General features: G+C 47.2%; 1 protein-coding gene across 4 annotated transcripts in view; it reads right to left on the minus strand.

Annotated features, from left to right (window-relative positions):
* PBX1 (PBX homeobox 1) overlaps positions 1 to 22,324 on the minus strand; it is a 244,762-nt gene that overhangs the window by 10,116 nt on the left and 212,322 nt on the right. For 2 of the 4 annotated variants that reach the window (XM_081025658.1, XM_081025657.1), the window contains 2 exons: positions 15,655 to 15,767; positions 14,209 to 14,298 (listed from right to left, as the gene is read on the minus strand). In XM_081025658.1, coding sequence (XP_080881784.1) covers positions 14,209 to 14,298; positions 15,655 to 15,767 — 203 coding nt within the window. The remainder of the gene's footprint in view (positions 1 to 14,208; positions 14,299 to 15,654; positions 15,768 to 22,324) is intronic. The other 2 variants (XM_081025660.1, XM_081025659.1) reach the window with 1 other exon arrangement.

Here is a 22,324-nt window from a genome sequence, read left to right on the forward strand (position 1 = left end):
CTCACCAAACTTGGTTTTAGACAAGACTAACTCTCTTCCCCAGGCCTACCCTCCCGAGACACGGCCCTGTGTGTAGGGGCCCCTTGTTAGTTAGTGGGGTTTACCTTATTCGGCAATGCAGAGGCCTGGCCTAAGAGCTTACAGGAACATGGGAACGCTGACCTATGCTCGCCCGGTAAGAACAGGAACTTGTTACTACAAGCCACTTTCTCCAACCTTCTCTGCCACATACTCTAACCGCTCTCCAAGGGGCCCGGTCAAAATCTAGCCGCGAGGTCATCAATTGCCATGCCATCACCGTGTGCCATCCTGCCAGCCTGGGGCCACAGGACAGAAGTGGCCCCTTCTTAGCGTCATTCTTTCCTAGTTCACCTGTTGTGAAGGCCCAGCAGTAACGCCACCACATACAGAGACACAGGCTGGTTTGGCTGGGCCTCGCCTAGCTCACACAGGTTATGAATCTGGGCCCGTTCCCAGGTTTAGGGCTGGGGGCTTGCTTATCTGTCAAAAGTGCAAGTCAGGCTGACACACACACAACGTTTCCATGTCCCACAGACTCCTGGGGCTCCTTACATTCAATGCACACACAGGAAGTTAAAACTTAAGATTTGTTTTATTTAATGTTTCAGAGGCAAAGAAAAATAAGCTCAACTCAATTTGGCTAAACAGAGGTGTCTCAGTGTAGAAAACTATTTATATCTGAATAAACACGCTCCACACTCAGACCTGCAAAACCCAGAACACGTCCACACTTCTACACGTCCACACAGTGTGTAAAAACACACACAGTTCCTACATATCCCATCATACATGTATACCGTGTCTCCCCGAAAATCAGACCTAACCAGAAAATAAGCCCTAGCATGATTTTTCAGGATGGCTTCCCCTGAACATCAGCCCTCATGCATCTTCTGGAGCAAAAATTAATATAAGACCTGGTCTTATGTTCGGGGAAACACGGTATTCATTGAGCTAATTCACGTTCAGAAAAGAGAGCATATAAAACACGAGTGCACACACACGCTGTGGGAAGAGTAGCTGCATAAGAGAACAATTCCATTGACTCCAGAGTCAAATCGGGATACTTCAAGCAAAGGCTATGGTTTTTAGTTTTTTGTTGTTTGTTTTACTCTCAGTGTAAGTGGTCTGATTGGCTGATTCTACACAGCCCCAAGTTCTTCATTTTATTTTTATAACCTCTGATTGGGCTCTGCTTCGATGAAAGGCCGTCATTTACTCAGGGCACACAGAGAGTACGCACACCTTCCCACACCTTCCTGTGGCCGGTGCTCCACGTGGAATGCGCCCGTGACTCGGGCGGACGCCTTGAGGTCATGCGCCATCACGCAGGACACCAAAGCCCCTCACACTTGTCCGACCGTCCAGGAGACAGCCGTTACCCCAGATTACCAGAGCCACAATGACATACCACGCAGAGAGAGACACGAGCCAGCTCTCCATCCCAGAGACTGGCACATTCAAGTACGTCGAGGACATTCATAGCAATTTACGTGCCATCACGGAGACAAAGCTACAAAGGCTGCACTGGCAGCCTCTTATTTTGAAGCCTATTATTTGTGGGAGGTACAGGCTATAATCACAACAGAAACTTTCAAAACCCTTATCTTCCGTGACGCACCAAATCTATTTCAGAGCCGTAATTGCTATGTCACCAGAGACTTTGCTGCTTAATGCACTCCAATGCCATTTAGCGTTTGCAGGGTCATTACGGCTAATAGAGGCTGGGGGAGAACTGGAGCGAAGCTGAGGGCCAGTGCAGGGCAGGTGGGGGGCAGTGGAGAATGGGGTGCCTGCCTGCCTCGTGCCTGGTGTATTTAGGGGACGATAGTCTTGTTTTGATCATTCTCTTCACTGACAACAGGAGAGAAAGAGCCTGAAAACTCTATGCACTCAAGAATTCTGAATGCATTTCACACCATCCCAGAGAACGTCAGGGGCTATATTGATACCCTCCGTTATTCTGGGATTTGCAGCCAAGTATAAGAGTGGGTTGGCTTTTTAAATTTTAATGTCCTTCCTTTTAGATCGTCCCAGAAATCTCTGCAGTGGAAAATTTCCAGCTGTGCTGTGGGCTCGGGCGTTGGGAAGAGAAAGGTGGGGGGAATGACGGTGGCATGTCAAAATGCAGTGACCCAGGAGAATGCAGTCCCTTATAGATGGTAAGGCAGATAGATACCCAGAGACACTTCCAAAATACAGAAAACATCTTGTCCCTCACTCAAAGACCACTTTCTAGCCCTACATCCAGCGAAGGTCCTCAGAAAGCTTTTAAAATATATGCAGTTTTATTTTTTAACCTGGCTATAAAGTAGCTAAGACCTTATTTGGCAACTCCTCCTATTTAGGGTAATGCTAGGCATACGGAAAATCTTCAAGGAAATATCTGACTATAATTTATTTCTAGGTTCTTTTAGAAAATGCTTAGGTTCTATTTCACAGCCCTGAGTTTCTCGTAGACTAGAAATATAGAAAACGTCAAGCTAATTCAGATTGCAGGTTGATTTTCTTTTTTTTTTTTTTAAGATCAACACTCGAATCCCTTACAGATCTGCCTTTAATTTTCCTACGGTAACAATCCAGCTTTTGTGCTGAAGAACCTTCCACAGAGACAGACAGAAGAATGAGACTGGGGGCCTTGAGGCCACGGGAACCCCCTCCTTTTGGAAATAGAGTTTTCCCTAATTTCTAAGTGTTTCTGATTATGTAAGAGTTCTTGGAAATCAATACGAGAAAGATGAACGTTTCAAGAGTACATGCAGAAAGCTCATAAACATAACGAAAAATGTTCACTCTCACCAGTAATCAAAGAAATACAAATTAAAATAAATAAGTGTGAGGCACCATTTTGTAATTCAACAATTGACAAAGATAGAAAACCTGCTAAGACATCATCAATGAGTGTGTGAAGGAATGGGGAGGGTCATCAACTGCTGGTTGGGGGAGACAGATTCATCGAAGTTTCCAGTTCATCACAAAGGCATTAGACTTGCTCATGTCCTCTGATCCAGCAACTCCATTTCAAGGAATTTATTCAAGGAAATAATAGAAAATAGGCACTTGGTCTTCTGTGCTGTGACGCTTACCACAGTATTATTCATAATAGTAAAATAGAAAACCACTTAACTGTTCCCCAGTAGAGACTGATTAAACAAATTACAGACTTTCCCTGTAACAGGCTCCTTATGCAGTTATTAAAGTTATGTTTGAGAAGAATATTTAATGATACGGAAGATATTCATAACATTTTTAGTAAAATAAGTAGGTTATGAAACATCTTCAACGTGATCGTAACTTTTCCACACCCACACAACACATGCGCACACACAGAATGCTAGAAGTCTGCAGAGCAAAACGTTCGCTGTGATTTTTTCGTCAGTGTGATGTTTCTACATGCCTCACGTGTTCTACATTAAATATTAATTTGTAATCAGAAAAAAAGGAACTCTAACGTTTAAGCACATGTTACAGGAGAGCCCACATATCTCAGGGAGGTCCTTGTCTGTGGGTAGGTCTTGGCCAACCTCTAGAACCCCCTGAGAATGACGCCGATGCAATTAATGGTCTACTCAGGTCTGAGGAAGAAAGATGGCGGCAGCCGGGCCCCTCGTCCAGACAAGACAAGCGAGCTCATGACTTCCTAACGCTCCTCACATCACAACTACCTGTGAGCAGGGTCGATCAGTTGCCTTTCCCTTTACAAGGTCAAAGGACGCAGACTAGACGTAGCCAACAGCTTAGACAAGATGGTAGTTGCTTGAAAATAGGCATGGGGTCTCCTTTTCATTTTCCTTGCCTTAATGTCTACCTGGTTAATAGAAATGTCAAAAAAATGCCTGCTGAACGAATGAGTGAATGAATGAATGAATGAGTGAATAGAGATCTAGCTGAAGGCCACTGAGACAACCCCTGCCCCAGAAAAAAGCACGGGGAAGACAAGAAAGAAGAAACAGATAGCTGGTCTCTGAATATATTCCCATAAAAGATTTCTGGTGTGAGCTGGTGAAGAGGAAATGGTACAAGGTATAAAGTTGGAGGTCAGAGATGGGCACGAAGCTGCGATACATGAAAAGAAACACGTCCTTCTTCTGCGCGAGAGAGACTCTGGACAGCAGAAACACAAACATGCATATGTCTGTGGGGGTTCCAGGCTGCGGACAACCCAGCCACAAGTCTGCCTGCTGGGAAGGAGGGGGGGAAGGAGAGAGGGAGCAGGGTGGAGTCTCTGGACAACAGGTTCAAGTAGGCTCATTTCAAAAGTCATACATGAAGCACCTACTATGTACCAGGCCTGAACTGAAGGCTGGATACAAGCTTAGCTCCTTCTCTTCAGAAACCTTGGGCCTGGAGAGGAAGGAAAGAATCAGCAAAGCCCACGTCCCCAGGCCGAGGGCTGCGTACTGTGTAGGTGTGGTGTGGAGGGCACAAGGCACTCCCAGCAGAAGACATCCTGAAGGAAACCCTGGAAAAGGAGCAGGACTGTAGATGTCTGCCCACTGCCCCAGGTCCCCAGCTATCAATGCTACTGCTTGAGAATTTTAACCATTAGGAAGGAATTGCCTCTAGGAAAGGCCCAGCTCACAGGGACACGCCAGGGAGAGAAGCGGCATTTATAGCACCAGCCTCTTCTGGAATGTATGGTCCGGACAGGAAGTTCCAGGCCAGGTAGTTGGTGCATTGCAACAGCTAAAGAATCACACACACAAGGAATGAAGACAGACAGCTGCAGACCTTGCTACTAACCTTTGATTTTCTTGTTGTTACTGTTATGATGCCTCCTCACTTTTTTGTTTCCATTTTTAAAATGTCCTAATTGTTTTAATAAACTTGAATTACATAAGTTAATGCCGATAAAGTACCTCCCACCAGGGAAGAAGTCCCAAGCGTTAGCTATTAATGCAATTATTAAATGTCATTTTAGCCTTGTCATTTTCTAGTCTTAGTTTTTAAATTGTTCTTTAGTTTACTGCTTTACAATACTTCCTTATTTGATGGCTACTTGATCTGTTCTGTAATTGTGGTGCGGAAGCGCTCCGCGGAAGTTATCTGTTTCAACCCCTCATCCCCGCTGGCTTGGTTTTCTTGTTCTCCTTCGTGCTCGTGTATCCCGATTGCCTCCAACCTTCATTTTGCCATTTCCCACCCAACTTTACCATTCTCCTGCCATTTTCATCGTTCCATTGGCTTGTAGTTCAATAGCATGTTCTTTCTCCCTATTCCTCTCATTTTCTTATTTCCTAGCTCTTTGTTTATTTAAACTCTGTCATTGTTTCTTCTATTTAATGTTTCTCATTTTATTCGTATTACATTGTCCTTGTATTTTGTTGCACTTATGTTTTTAACTTATCAAAACTGCCAAGTGTTAAGTGATGACAAGGAGGAGGGGCCGTCTTGCTAGACGTCTTGGCTCAGGGAAGCGAGGGTGAGCCCCTTCTTACCCTTCCTGTCGGCCTGGGAGGGACTGTTACTTCTACAGCAGACACCCCCGTTCATCCAACACTTATCTTCCACCCTCAAAAGCCATTATTTAACATGTGTCATCTAGTCCATTCATAGGTCAAATTTTCCTCTTCTTCCTTTACTGTCCCCAGATAAAAATAAATAACTAACTAACTAAAGTTAACCTCTGTTGGTATTTTGCACCTACACTCCCGAAACAGTCTAACCATCTCCTATAATCAACCGCCAAGTCTCTCCAGGAAGACACACTTGATCTAAGGTGTCCGCTCTGTCGTGGATGGTACTGGGGTCCCTGGCTATGCTGGCTAACCAGATATGGTGTGACAACAGAGCAGAGCAGCCTATCTCAAGCAAAGGGCTTTCTACATCATTTCCAGATGTCATTTTAATAAAAGAACCAACTCGTCTAAGCCTCCTGTGTGCCACCCTGAGAGGATACACAACAGAACAGTCAGAACCGAGTTCTTTTCCATCTCAGCCAAACTCCTAAATCTTTATTACCAGGAAATGAAACAGATTCATAGTTGGAGGGTCTCACCAACCCTTCACTCGTAGCCTAAGGAGCAGAGACTCGGGCCTCCCTCTGCACAAAGGGGAGCGACACAGATTTTGGACTTTGATTTGGGTCTACACCCAGCTCCATCACTTCCTGGCTCTTTGACCTTGGGTAAACTACTTAACCTCTCTATGAAATGGAGATGAGAACGTTTATAAAGGCACTGGACTTGATACACATTATGAGTTAGTGTTCTCATATGGATATTGAGACATTGAGAGGAGTTCAAAGACAGGTCCTGCTTAGTTACGCTTGAAAATTATTAGGTTTGATGAATTAGCGGCTGACAGAGTTGGAAATCACTGCAAATAGGACCATAATAGATGTAGGTATGTTTCTATTTTGAGTCTTCCCCCATATTATTTCATTGTTTAAGCACATTATTATGCTAATCTGAGTTAACTTCCTGTACACAGTTAATTGTTAATAAAGAGTTTTCTTTCTATTAGGAAAGGCTGATTTTCGCAGAAAGCATGCTTTTCTGTGTTCTGTGTTAGGAAGGCTACTCTGCTTTCATAACATGGTCACATCCCTGACACTGTCACCTCACTGTTGGTGGCCACGGAATGACCGACAGGGCACTGGACCCGAGCTGTTCACCAGGGCAGCCGCTAGCCACACATGGCTTTTACATTTCAAGCTGTTCCGCTCGGATACAACTGTAAAGTAACTCACGGAGTCTCGCCAGGCACATTTCACGTGCCCAGCGGCCACCTGTGGCTAGGGGCTGACTTGTTGGACAGCACTGATATGGGGCTTTTCCATCCATGTAAGAAGTTCTCTGGACAGCACGGTTCTAGAAGGAAAGAATGGCTTTGGGCATAGTCTCTTGCAAAACCTGTAAAAGAATGGCAAACGTCAACCCCTGGGCATAAGCCACACATATGTGACCACATACATGTAAAGAATATGACCATATACATGTAAATTCCTCTTATAATGGCTACTCCCCAAATTCTTTAAAAATATTATTATATTGACTATATGGGGTTGGGTGGTGCTTCCTGTTCAGAGAAGCAGGGCACTGAGCCAGCTGACCCCCAAACCGTCTAGCTTTCTGTGGCTTCATGGAGGGCAAGGACCATGTCACATCAATGTCTGAATTCTTGGTGTTGGACGTTAGAAGGTTCTCAATAAATGTTTAGTTGAAGAATGTCTTCATTGACTACTCATCTGGTTAGTTGTTTCTGACTCAAGCTGGCCCTGCCTTCCATCTTATTTCTCTGTCAGGTTGGAGAGTATTTAGAGATTTCCATATTAATGAGATGTGGAAAAGAATTTCCCCATGCTCAAATAAAGCCAGAGATAAGTAGGGATGTTAAAAACGTACCAAATTGAAAAATAGTGACTGGATTTTTCTAATATTTCTAAGAAAGAGGTCGATAAAAGAATCAGAAAAAAGTTTGTCAGAAAACACGGAATTCCTTCATAGGAGGCGAAGAGGGGCCATCTTCAGAAATCAATGCTGATGTTCCCACAATTCAATTCAGCCGACGTGATCGCTTCCTCTTCACTGAGGTCTAGAGGAGCCGTGACCCTTTCAGGAGTGCCCACAGAAACAAAGTGCCCTTCTGAGGTTGTGCTTGTTTTCTTTATAGAGCAGAAGGTGGGACCCACTTGCATCTGGAACTAGCCCGGCCCCTGTCCAAGGATAGCCCAGCTGCAGGGACAAATGTGGGCCCCACTGGTCAGGAAGCTGTGACAGCCATTCCAGTGAAAGAGGCATAGCGCCATCTCACAGACGAGAATCCTTCCGAAACCATGGATTTCTCTTATTCATTGCTCTGAAGTATTTACCCTCCTCTTGTATTTTCTTGGGACTGGAAAAGCGTCAAGGTTTAGCAGTCGAAGGTGACACGAGAAGAGGCCTTCGGCATCGTCTTCTCAGCCATCCTTCCCAGAGTTGAGGAAACGTCCAGTGCAGGGAAAGTGACTTGTCCAGTCACACAGGCAGACAGTGGCAGAGGTGGAACACGTCGCCCAGCCACATACCCACGACCAACGTGATACGTTTGGAGCGATCGCATGACCAGGCCTGAGATCATCAAAGCCCTGTGGTTGTTTCTACCGAGATAAGGACCCTCCACAAAAGGACGCTTCTTCTGATGACAAGAGCACAGGGTGGGTGTTTGGTAGGGTGTGGGGGTGGGCGGTAGGTTCTCAGACTACTGCTGGCTGGTCTGGAACCCCTCCCTTCCGCCATATGACTTCATTTCAGATTTCCTTCTACACTACACAGTGGGCTGGCTCCCTTCCCCTTGTGTTCCCAGAGCAGGAAACCTAATCTCAGATAAGCACTGAATGAGACGGAACGTTAACACACATCCAAATGGCACTGCAGCATCTCAGGGTCAGGGGTTGCTCCAACTGGACCTGGATATAGTACGACGTAGCCTCGAAGTCAAAAATACTATCGATGACACGGTTATTGAGTGAATGGATGAATGAATGAATGCCTGAATCTATAACTCTGCTATTGAATGATTTGTTCTCATTCGCTTTCTGCACCTTTATGGCCCATTCCCTGGCAGGTGAAGAAAAATGTGGGATTGCATCCGAAATCACAATACTGGGGTGTTTTCGTTCCTCCAGTGACCGTGGGTTCAAAGCAAATGCTTTTTCAGTCTCAAACGCTCAGGTGATATGGTGTGAAGATTTACAAGCCTCATTGTGTGAGAAGCAAAAGGGGGCTGGCTCCATGTCCCTTTGGCTCCATCCTAAAGGAAGTCCAGCCAGAAGCTTCTTGAAGGCAGAGGTCCCTGCTGCCTTCAAAGACTCCCGACACTGGCTCGCCACGCCCAGCCCTGGGCTGCCTCCCTTACCCCTCCAGCTAGGCTGTCCAGTGTTCCCTGACTGCAGCACGAGAAGGTCCCTAGAGGCACTAAGTGAGAGCACACTTGGACATGCTCTCCTACCTTCAAAATTCAAACTCAGCTTGTAAAAGGGGAGAATTAAAACTTCATATAATTAAAGTGAGCTTTTAAGATTTGCATGTGAATTTTAATTATCACCCTCGCTTCCCAGGCCTGTAATTCTACATGTGGCACCATCTTATTAATATATACTTAAGTGGAAGGAGGTGTCTCGGAAGTAGTTAAGAAAATATTGAAATGTAGGCATGTGGCCAAGTATTGCCAAGTGACTCTGGTGATATCCAAACATCTGAAATGTGCCGACTTAAACAGGACGTTATTTTTGTCCTAATGATTTATACTTTATTTTCTTAGCAAGTGTTCTTTTTTCACTTCATCTAACATGGGAGAAAACCCAAACCAAAAGCACCTATGCTATGTTTACAAAGATAAGCTTCATCTGTTTTTTCACTACCACAAAACTAATGAGACTTTTCTATAATAAATTCACATCAATGGCACTTGGTCTTCAGAGAGAGAGAACGACATTTCCATTTTCACTAAAACTCTGGAATAAGAAAAATCTTATAGGGGTATCTTATAGGGGTATTTACACTAGAGATGGGCTGGAGTGAACTCACTGCCTTCACTCACATTTAAAAATAAGTTAAAAAGAATAATATATATATATATATATGTATATATATATACATATATATATATATATATATATATATATATATATATATATATATATAAATTCCTTCATCCCTAAAGAATAATGCTTTCTGCTACGAGAAAATCTTGGAAAAGTTCGTGTGACGCCAGCTCTTTCTCCACTGCTCGAGGCCCAGGTGCAGGGAGAAGCAATGGGGGGCTGGAGGGCGAGGCAGAGAAGGGCTCTAACACAAGAAGTTTCCGGGGAGGGGAGTGTGGTGTCCCTGAGCTGAGAGTAAGAACCAAAGGTCATGCTTGGAGGACTCCAGAGCGACTGAGCTGAAAGGGACCTTCGAGCTCGCTTATCTGGTAAAAGTTACGGGTGAACAGAGGTGAAGCGAGCCGGCAGATGACGAGCCGCAGGAAGGATCCAAGTGCCCACGTTTCAGACGGCCCCACTTTCCACCAGTCTGTGTCCACGGAGGTTCTAGCCCCACGTCTGGCAGAGACGGCAGTGAGCCCTGTCAGAAACCATGCAATGCTGCTCCCCGATGGTGTCCCACAAACAGGGTTTGGTAGGGGATTCTCTCAGGGTACGAGGAGGTCAAGGGTGGAAGAGATAATTCTCTCAGCAATGTCACCACTAGAATTTCAGGTACTGAAGGCTGCTTGGAATCTTACTCTCAGAGAATCTGCGGTGGCCCAAAAGTTTAGAAACTTTCCAAAAAAGAAGACTTAAGAACTTCTGAAGTGAAAACACAGGATATTGGTGGATTAGTAAACATTTAAAATAAACATCGTTACTAGATGCTTCACAGCTGAGGGTAAGAGGTGGCCACTGGTCATTAAGTACATTTTTTAATTAAGTGTCTTCTCCAGCCTGATTTATTCATTTAACCCATGTGTTTTGAGCAATTCATAGATGCCGTTTAGAACCACACACACACTCGGGAGGAGAGGCATGGAGACCGATGAGGCAGGTCCGCGCACGTCCCCAGAGCACCAGGCAAGTGTGTGAGGGATAAAGTGCAGACAAGAGGACACGAGCCCCAGGAGAAGACGACGCAGCAGGGAGTAGACGTGGGAGACTGTGATTCTGAAAGCAGGCAGGAGGGCCAGTGGTGTGGGAATGACAGGCCACGTGTGCAGACGGCGCCCATGAGCGGACGTAGGAGAGGGCATCACGAGAGAGGGGGAGCTGGCTGCACTGACTGGCATCCGGAGGTCACCTGGACGACGGGCTGGGGTGGAAGGACAGGCAGTTGGGGCCCGAGTAGGGGAGACTGGGGGTCAGCCCCACGGCCTGAGCTTGCTTCGGTGGGCAGCATAGAGGCACTGATGACCTCTGAGCAAGCAAGGAAGGACACGATTCAGGGGTGCGTGCTGGAGAAAGGTGGCACTAACGGCAGGCAGCCATAGTAATTAGGAAAGAATCACAGCAGTCTAGCTAATGAACTATTTAGGATGGTGGTGGTGGGAACGGAAAGGACAGAATGGACGTGCTAGCGAAGGCATCATTCAGCATGTCTGATTGACAGAGAACTGGAATAATCTACCTCCATTACTTACTGCCACTCTAAACCTAGTAACTGTCGCCGTTGTCATTGGAGAACACAAAGTACTTAAGAAGGTATAATTTAACGCTCGCCGCGGCTAAGGAAGGGGTCCTTAGGCCTTGCAGAACTTCTTATCCATCTCAAAAGCATACCTTTCCATCAGAAGAGGAAAAAAGTGACAATTGTGTCCTAACCTATCTTCACTAGGAGCTACCTACTGTGAAAACTACTCATACCAGAGGAGAAAAAGGTCAAATTAGAAAGTTACCACTTATCACATTTCATACTGCATTCACATGGAACGATTTATGCTTTGCAAGGCCTTTCCCACTTATTGTCGCATTTTCCCTAAAGCAGCCCTTGCGGTAATAAGGATGGGTGCTCCTGGTCCCGTTTTGTACAATAGATTCGACACCCACCGCTGGGCACACATCCCGGAACCGGCCTCCCAATCTTCGGTTCAGGGCTCTTCCCACGGCACCTTGTGCCCCATCACTACGTGGTCTTAGTTAAGGCCAAATGGTCTGAACTGTGTAGGACTTAAATAGATGCTGGTTGGGTAACATACGGGTGCTGTGAAAAGCCAGCCAAGACAGTCGATGAAGGCTGCCCAGAAAACGTCCTCCAGGGAATGAAACACAACCCAGAGCCCAGCTGGGAATTCCACTGCTGCCTTGGATTTAGGAGTTGTTTATTTTTATTTCTTGGCTCGAACCTTTCATTCCTACCCTTGTCTCTTCTAGTCTTCCTCTATCTCTCCCTCCCTTTCTTCTCCCGGCAGCCACAGCCCCACTCTGCACATACACATGTCTTATGTCTCATGCCACCATCTAAAAATCCATCTCGCTCTAACAAGCTCAGTCTCCGGCAGGTGGCATGATTTAAAATTAATACCAAAGGAACATATCATGTCACGATCAGCCTTTGATTCATTTACCCTGCATATTAAAGACCCAGAAATAAAATAAACACAGTTCACAGGGAAAAAAATAGTGCAAAATGAGAAACTCTTTCAAGTGGCATTTTCAAGCCCAGTTTTTGTGGTGGGCTTATGTAATCCGACGTAATTGTCTGCACATGTTTGGTTACACTATTTCAGAAATGATTTCCAGCCCACCAGATGACGTCAGAGGGGTCCATGTAGATTCCCCGCCCCCACCCCCCGAGTCCGAGGGCTGCGCTCTTCTGCACTACCCGATTAGGAAACAAAGATACCAAATAGACCGGTCGGCTCCATTTCCTGCCCAGTCACACAGACGTTCTTCAGTTCCCTTTGTGAGCGTGCCCATATTCTCATCCCCACACTTACACAAACGCAAAGCTCTTTCTGGAAAAATCTATCTTACATCTCAGAAAGATTCAGGAAATGCGTAAATGCATCTGGGCTTGACCCCCTCGAGCCCCCTACTTCTCCCCCCCCCCCACACACACAGCCACGTAATTCATCTGGAATCTATTTTTGAGGACATACTTCTCCATCATGGCATCTTGCATTTTTGTAGGCAGGTTTCCGGCAAGTCAGCCATTAATACGGGAATAACAACTCATATAAGCACAAGAACGAAGGGTCTCTGTGCTCTGGAAATCCTTTCTAGAAAAGGGACACAACTTTTCAGAGTATACTGAACAGGATCCGCTCTGATCTCTGCTTCCCTCCCAGAGGGACTTGTTAAATATTACATCAACTCGGATGGGATTCTGCCTAAAGAAGGCAGAAAAGAAAGAATTCCTGATTGGAAGGGGCCTGAACGGTCACACGACACTCCTGCTGGGGTGCTTGACCGCCACGTACAGCATAGCCCCTCCACGTCTGACTGCCCCGGTGGTGGGGAATTCGTGACTTCCAGAGGCAGCCAGTCCCTTCTCTGCCCAACTCTGACTGTGAGAGAGGCCCAACAAATGTGGGAGCAAAATGTGTTTCTCTGAATCTTCTACTCAGGGACCTCATCCTACCCCCATTAGGTGGACCATTCATGACGAATCCAGTCTCTCTCAGGGATGACAGTGTGTCTAAAACTAGTATGGACCACCCAACTCTTCTTTTCTCTAGGCTAAGGACCCCTAAGGCTTCCTACCATTCCCAGGCTGATGAAAAACCTGGTACTCTCTCAATTCTTTCGAGGCTGCTATAGTCACATATGATTTGACCAACGCCGAGTGAAGGACTCATCACCTCCTTCACTGCAGACACAATACTTCACTTAATACGGACTAGGACGACATTAAGGCATCATGCCTACCTTCCCTTCCTTCCATCCCAAATTTATTTTAATTGTAGCAACAACAACAACGAAATAAATGAATAATCATCTCCACCGACAATAGTTTTCTTCAATCGTGCTCAGCCCACAGTTCCCCCAGAACCTCCCGCGACCTCGAAAAGCCCAGGAAATCACCCTAATGTAAAGAACAGCCTCCTTTTCCAGGCTGCCCTCTCGTCCCAGCTTGCTGTCACCACTGCTGAGATGGCAGACGATTGATCTGAGAAATCAAGTTAGATTGCTGTCCCAAACCTACACGCGGTTCTCCTTGGGTCTGTCTGATCGATTTCACTCCGTGTGACACAGCTTGTCGCTACGAATTTTCATGCTAGTCAGGGCCGCCAGCACACCCAAGAACCAGGAGAAGGTGGTCTGCACCCCTCCCAGCCCTTCCATGTACCCAGCCTCTGTGCTAATTTTGTTTTTTTTCATTGTCCCTCAACAGATTGGAGAAAGGTGCTTTTTTAAGACCATAGACCTGCATGCAATGCATGTTGGCTCCCGGTTTTCCTCCCCGAGTTCCCAGGGCCAGCTTGTGGTGACATTTCCTAGCACGGTTGAACAAGGTGTCACCTGTTTAGCAGCTCCTCGCAGCTGAAGGCATGTGGCCGCAGGTGCTGTACAAACACTGATTGTGTATGACAGCCCCGGACGCCAGCTGCCTGCATGAAGCCGCCCAATCACCACTCATTCTGTGGGTAGAAGGCTGCCGACGGCATGACCGACACAGAAACAAGAGACGGGGTGACGGGAAAGCCGAGATAAGTCCTACTAAGTGGCATTTGGAGCCCGAGGGCTTTGCAATAATTGGGAGGGATGCAGCAGAACAGGGGGGCTGGTTTTCTTACACTGATGCCCTGCGGGCTGTACACGTGAGTGGCTGCGAGTCCGTCACTGTATCCTCCTGTCTGGCTGATAACATGGCGAAGGGTATCCACCTAAACGGATGAACAACAGAGAGGAGGTTAGTCAGGGGCACAGGGCCACGGGGCACAGCAGCGCCACACACACGCCGCCCGGCCGCGGCACACCGATGGCGTCCCTTTGGAGACGGTCTTCCAGGGAGGGGTCCGGGAGGAGGAGGCGGGGCCTCCCGCATGCGCCAAACCCAGTATTGTGCCTGAGTCCAGGAAGCAGCACAGTGAAAAGGTAACACACAGCGGGGCTCCCAGCACTGGAATCAGTCAACAGTGCTACACAAGATGGCGGGCTTTGGGGCGGTAGACGGGGTGGAGGGCAGGGAGTGAAGGCGGTTCCCCTTCCCTACAGACCATCCTCTATAGCGCTCCTTTGCTGGGGATCCCCCAAAAGTCAAGGTTCTGTATAGAGGGGACTCGGCCAGCCACCTCACAGAGACAGCAGGATTGTCTGAGGACCGAGACGGTGGCCCGTTGTTTGGTCAGCTGGCCAAAGTCTGACCAGATCTTCTCAAACTTGTGTGCCGGCAGTTTCCTGAGCGGGGAAGCCGGCCAGTTGGTCTACTTCAGGCATGGAAGGCTTCCAGCTCCACATGCAGACTGGGAAGCTGGACTCGTGGCTCAGAAATCCCCCGTAATGCTGGCCCAGCACTCGCCCTTCCCCTCTGCCGTCGGGCTCCATGCTGAGGTCGTAGGATGGCTTCCTGAGGAGCAGGAAGGTGAGCTGCTCGTGGAGGAGCCCAGTGTGCACAGTGCACGACTTGGCTTTGCTCCCCAACGTGAACTCAGACTCAGCACCACAACCTAAGCCCTTGACCTTCGGGGAACTGAGAAGGGCTGCTCAGTCAACCTGGCTGGGTGTTTGGAAAGCTTCAGTGGACACATGAGGTGCTCCGGCCTTTGCCACTGATAATTACCTCCGTGTTGGGCAAACACTGCGTGTGGGAAACCCACGGCAGGAGGGACACCTGGAAAGTGAGACGATGAGTGCACTGAACAGCTCCTCCCTTTCCCTTCCGTGAACAAAGAACACGCTGGTTCCACTTGCCTGACAAGTCTTGGTCACCTCACCCTCTGCTTCCTGCTCCCCTCCCGCCTCCCTAGCATGACTGACAAGCCAGAGCCAAATGCATTCACAAAGTGTGGACGAGATTCCCCACGGCAATGGGTGTCTTTGTTGCAGATTGGTTTACTTGATGGTAAGGTTTTGTTTCTACACTTCCCTCTCTCCCTGTCTGTCTGTCTGTCTGTCTCTCTCTCTCTGTTTCTCTCTCTCTCTCTCTCTCTCTCTCTCTGGACAGAGCGGGAAGAGCCAATACGACTGAGGCTCTTGGGCCCCAATGCATTCACCTGGCGGCACATTGGCTGGGTCCCTACCTGTGATTGCACGTTGGCTCCAACCTGGGCCCCTTGGTAAGAATCCCCATTGAGTGACTGCACGCTCATGAACAAATCTCCAGAGTTTGACATGTTAAAAGAACTGGAAGAACCTGGAAAGGAAAGAGTGAGGCACCTGAATCACAGAAAGGAAAAGGCTCCACCCCCGCAACTAACAGCCAAAAGGAAGAATGACATGCAAAGCAACCCCCGCAAATAAAAACCAAAATTAAAACAACGTCAACAGAGTCTGGTTAGTAGCATGAAGGACAGAACAAGCAAAACAGGGTGCACATCGCGCGTGTTACATGAAGCCACAGCCTAGGCCAGTCGCCTGCCTCCTCTGAGCACTGTCACGCGGAGAAGGGGAACGTGTATTCTTCTCCACTTTGCCTACTTGAAGTGGAGACAGTCTCCAGGCTGAAGGTCTCTCTTTCCTGCCTCTGAAAGCCTAGGGTTGGCCCGGGGACCACAGCTGGAGAACGTGGGCTGCTCAGCGATACGTCTGCCACCACATGGAGCCGTGACCAGCTCAGCAGGGTGCCAAACATGCCGTTGCCAGACCCACCCCCTGTCACCCAGGGAGGGGGCTGCCCGAGGGCAATGCCCCTTTGGGGCTGGCCCTGGGATACGAGTCCACTGAAATGGACAATTTCTAGAAAAAAGGTCAAGTTCCTTGCTGGGTGGCAAACGGCCCCAGAGAGCCTCCAGGATGGCCAGAACACGGGAGAGTGAGCCGCCCTTCCCTGATGCCTGCCATTATGGAGGAAGACGAAACAGAATAATGGGCCAGAAATACTCAGGCATGCATGAAATGCTAATGCTAAAGCTAATAATAATAAGTGGGCCTCAAGAAGAGCAGTTAACCACCTGCTTTCACCTCCCAGAGATGGAACCTTCTCTCAGAGAGTTAGGCTTTAGGTCCATCCTGGCACCACCCAGGTGCCCCTGGTTTCACTGGGAGAACCTTGCCCACCCTCCACCTACCCCAAGGGTGTGGAAAAGCTGAAGATTATTCTGAAGTCATCGTGCAGCTCAGCGCATGAGGAGAGAAAGCTCAACGTGCAAGATTGGGTTAAAACATGACGTTAGCCTGGAAAAGGAGAGACCTCAGGGACCCAGGTCAGTTCCACTCTGTTGTTTCCAACTCTAAGTGCTCAAACTGCCCTCTTGCCGTCCTGTGTGGAGACAGCCATCACCCGTGTGGAATTGCCCAGCCATGATTCATGCCTCAGCTCGGACACTTGCTTTGCTCCCGGGACGGGGTCTGGGCTCTCCTAGAGAGCCGCCCTGCCTCATGGAAGAGCTGCTGCTAAGCAGGACGGAAGGCTTGTCTTTTTTCCACAGACGGCCCACTTCCCTAGTGACGCATCTAAACTCTGCCTCTGCTCTGTGCTTCACTACTCATCGTACACTCCCACTTTAAAGGCAAGAGCCACTGCAAGGAAGCAAAGGCTCTCCTTGAGGACAGTTCACTTTCACTTGGGGACGATTTCAAGGAAACAAACGGTTCCGTTCTTCTGTTCTTTGAGACGTTCATCCATACGCAAGGAAGCACCGACCATTGTGCTACATGCACTGACCCTCCCTTCTCACCCCCTTCTCATGGGAATGCTTTCTTGGGGGTGGGGACTGGGCACACCTGAGGAATTGTGATGTCCCCCTAACTCTGCAAACACCCTGCCTCATCGGCACACATTTCTGTGTAGCTCATCCAGAAGGAATTAGAAAAGCTGGGTCTTAGGCCACGTTCTGAGAGGTCAGTCCTCCCAACGTGGGGGTGAAGCAGAGTGTGGCACCGTCACAGTGGCATGGTGACACACAGTCCCCAGGCCTCTGTGCCCTAGTCACGTCCCTCTCAAATCTTGCTTTTAATCACAGAAATATAACCTAAATAATAAAAACCTTTTTGTCACGAGTGTTACAACATACGCTCCCATTTAAATGTCCTCAGAATCAAAAAGAGGCAGCTCCCAGAAACCAGGTTATAATTGTTTATGTGGTATCGGAGTTTTTGCTCTCCCCAGAGTGTTCAGTTGGGAGCCCAGGTATTCTACTTCTCTCCTTGTCAAACACCCTGGAATAAATACACACTCTAGGTTCTTGGTTGATGCTTTACCGGGAATGAGCACACACCCTGAGAGCTGGGAGAGGCTTCCAACGGCTACCCTGACACCAGGTAACGCGTTGTCCCCAGAACACAGAGACCTGGAATGTGCGTTTTCAAGATTTACACGGCCATCAACACAGATGATTTTAAAAATCTATGTGCACAGATACATTATAAATATGCCTGCCGCCGAATGTGCCGAGATAATCTCAATGGGCCAATGGGCATATCTCAATGGGCTTCCTGCACCGATGTGTCTGACTCAGACCACCAACTGCGGGAACGTCCCCACGCTCCTGACTTTGTGGTCTCGGCATTTCAGTGTCTCCAGACATGTGTACAGCACGACCAGGGCTTCTGACTCTGATTCGTATCCAGGGCAGGTGACTGCGCTGAGGGCGGATACCAGCTGCCCACAAAAGAGCAGACAGAAGTTCGCCCAGAAATCTAACAATGAGGGGAAGGCACCGCAAGGTGGAAAGAACTTACCATGGGGGTGGTGACCTGGGAAGGATGTAACCCATATAGTAATAATCGGCCTCGCCAGTCGTGCTGTGGGGCCTAAAACAGAACTAAAACAGAATCCCCTGGCTTGCAGGCAAGGTCAGCTGGGATCCTTACCTGTGGGAGGCCGTAAAATAACCAGCAATTACTACTGTGTTGCCCCCAAAATAAGACCTAGCCAGACCATCAGCTCTAATGCGTCTTCTGGAGCAAAAGTTAATAGAAGACACAGGATTATATTATATTATATTAGACCCAGTCTTATAGTAAAATAAGACCCGGAGTTATGTTGTGTTGTGTTGTGTTGTGTTGTGCTATGTTATGTTAAAGACATGGTCTTATATTATAGTAAAATAAGATTGGGCCTTATATTAATTTTTGCTCCAGAAGACGCATTAGAGCTGATGGTCCAGCTAGGTCTTATTTTCGGGGAAACATGGTAGGAGCATGCTTTGAGGTGTGCTTGCTACATAAAAGGTTCGGAATTTGGTGTGGAAAGGGAGGCAACGGGTTCGCACTAGCTGCCATCCAGACATTCAGGGCAGGTACAGCGCCAACCTGCACTCAACTAGACAAAGAGGAAATAATGGGTCACCTATGGGTTCTAACGCATTCGCTCGGCAACCATGATGATGTATGTGACGACATGTTAACACCCATTCTCATGAGACAACTTCCCGAAGACTGTATATCTAAAGAAATTTCAGGAGGCTTCAATTTGTGCAGGGAGAAAAAACCAATTAACTTCATAATCCAAAAAATAGACTACTAATGACAAAGTTTTCACTTAGAGCACGGATTCTTGTCCCTAACATTACTGACATTTTGGCTAGATAACTCTTGGTTGTGGGGCAATATCATATGGATTGCACAACGGTCAGCCACGTCTCTGGCCTCTAGCCACTCGTTGCCATAGCACCTACCACCCCAAATTGTGACAACCCAAAACGCCTGCCGACATTGCAGAATGTCCCCTGGGGGGTAAGTTCCCCAGGGGAGCACCAATGCCTAGAACAAGAATGGACTTATTTTTTCTTCCTAAGGGACTTGACGTGTTTAAAGTATTCGCTCATTATTTCTCAGCATTTTTATGAAGCAGATGTATGGAAGTACTGCCTAAGGTTTGCAGCTTAGAAATAAAAACTGGACAGGTTAGGTGGCGGCGGGATCGCAGTGGACCCCACCCCACTCAGAGGCTCAGCAGAGAGCGCCTCTGCTGGACGTCAAGCTGGTTCTGTCTCATGCTTGCCTCTCTAGATGCTACGATTCTTCCCCGCCCCCAAATTGACAGTCATTATTACTTTCTGTTCATGGAGAAGTGAAACAGGGAAGCATCGTCTGGTTCAATGTGAAATGCCTTTGGTGGATGTGCCGGTTGGGGTTCTAGAATTATAATTCCAGGCTGTGTTTTTATTTTCCACTTAGACATCGAAGGGAGAGAAACACAGCAGAGAACAGCAGTGGGAGACATCCTTTCACGAAGTTACAAAGGTTCCTGGGGGTTTCCTAGACGTGTCAGTCAGCCAACCTGGATGTGTGACCTCCTCTCATCAGTGCGAATGACACAGAAACTCTTCTAGGAAGCAGGTGTCCAGGGTTGTAATATGACGATCTTCCACCAACCCAGAACAGCACCAACCTCCGCAATATGAATATACACAAGGTCAGGCTTCCGCTCACTAAACAGAGCCGGGGGCAGAACTTCCATGGTAGAAACTGCCCGTGTCGTGACATGAGTGTGCAGCTAAGCAAAAGAACTGAAATCTGGGGGTGCTGACCCCCAGGAAGCACTGGGCTGCCTGGGCAATCAAAGCTCCTGATAAGAAGCTAACAGTGACGCTATGTCACGGTAACCTTCTGTGACACACGGCCAATCGCGTTCTTCTTGGACATGAAAATATTCCCCGACCTTCCCAACAGGTCCTATTTTTCTGAGATCTTAATTCTTGCTTTTATAATCTCACCCCAAATAGGAAATTGAGAATGTATTGCTCAGGGTCACACCAGAAGAATTGTGGACCCAGGGTTATAACTATTGCTTCCATTGGCCCCCAGTTTTGCTTTGTTTTTCAAAACTGAATTTCCTTGTCTTCCTTCTAGCTTCCTCTCTGCTCCATCCATTTTGCTTAACCCCACTGGTGTAAAACACAGTGTTTGCCAAGTACCGCTAAATGCTTCCGAATTCTCCCAGGTCCAGTTCTCAGTGATTTTTATGAATTATGCTTAAAGAAATCGGGGATCCGGCATATATCAACAAACAGGAATATATAGAAGTGGCCTAAATAAAGGTACTGAAGTACTGCTCTACATACAGAAGTCTCTAGAGGGAAGAATATTTACTCGCGAAGGATCTTCCTTGGAGTGTAAATGAATATTTGTATTTGGTAAAGCTTCTGGAAACAAAAAACAAAAAACCAGAAAACCCTGTGCTGATATTTAGGACATAAAACGTTCCCAGCTTCCAGAACTCTATACTTCAAACTCTGCTACAATGTATTTTCATGTATTAACCTTTTATTTAAAGCTCTCTGCCTATGTTCACAATCATTTATCCTTTCGAATTATCGAACAGCTAACACGATATTAGAAACCCCCTACGTGAGAAGTGTGCACGTTTTACAGTTCTCCCTTTGTCTGTGCAGTGATTTGGGTTGCGTTAAGAGCAACAGGAAACACAGCAGGGCCCATTTGTCAGTTTTCCTGATAAAACGTTTATCCGTTACAGCTCCATGCCATGGACCGTATATAACAGGGGTTTCTTTTGTCTCCATGTAGAGAAAGCCCTACAGAGGGGATCCTCTGAGTATTGTTTCCAACACCTTAATCACAACTGGAAGGCTTCGCTCACATTTTCCATAATGATTTACTTGGGGCTCAACGTTGTCATGTGAAGCTGAAGTCATCAGAAAAATTCCTTCGAAAATGGTGGTCACAGACTGACATTCCAAGAGACCCGACATAATTCTTAAGCGCAGATAGGGGGTTCACATGCTTGCTTTTCTCCTTCTAAGTGCTTTCGGAAAGAAGAAAAAGTTACGGATGCAGTAACGCAGGGAGTCCTCAGGGCCTGTCGAAGGACTCGCCATAAATCACGCGAAGCCATCTGCGATGCAGACACATGAGGGACAGAAAAAAGTCATTTGATATCTGTTTTGCATTATGATAACCTTTGCAGGAGAGTTGCGTGTGTTTTTGCTAATGTTGACAAAACTGTACTTCTTCCAAAGAGACGAGGGAAAATGTCTGCCTTGCAGTGCGATTCAACTAGTGTTGCTGGGACTGAAGTGCTTAATAATGGACCAGCTGGGGATGAAGGAAACTCTGGTTCTTGAACCTGTTAGACTCAGTGCATTGTCAATCATACCATGATGGGCAAAGAAGGAAACACACACACACACACACACACACACACACACACACTCACACACAGACAACCCGCAGACGGCACATATGCTCTTCATAATTCCCCAACCTGGCGTGCTGGGAAAAATAAAAGCGGGTTGACTACTGTATTGTCTTCACACAGCCATGTTTAAAAGCCTCTCTCAATGGTAGCGCCAAGGCCTGGAGAACCGCAGCGTAACGATGAGTACTCGCACATCTAGAAGCTCCCGGGAGACGTGAGCACGGAGTCTTATACATGTCCAACAACCCCCACAACTACAATGGAAACTGATTTTAGTGAACAAACAAGCTTTGGGGTCAAAGCCACCACATACCCCCAACCATGTTGGAAATTCAATTTTTAAAATCACATTATGATCTAACATACTTAAATGTGTGACCCTCTAAAATTAGAGGCACCCATTCTCATAGACGGGCACCGCCCCCGCCCCCCCAGCCCAAGCTGATGCATCTGCTCTTCGTGGGGAAAAATGTCAGCATCTGAGACCAAACTTATTTAATGAGGAAGTATTTCTGGTTTTTCCCTTTAAAAAAAGTACCAGCATGTCCTCATAGCATGCAAACACCAAAGTTATATTTTATGCATTACTGACTATGTTGTTTTCACAAGTGAAAAATTCAGAACTATTGATATAAGGCACACCCAAAGGT

This window comes from Rhinolophus hipposideros (assembly GCF_964194185.1).
Source record: "Rhinolophus hipposideros genome assembly, chromosome: 19".
NCBI classification, from domain to species: Eukaryota; Metazoa; Chordata; class Mammalia; order Chiroptera; family Rhinolophidae; genus Rhinolophus; species Rhinolophus hipposideros.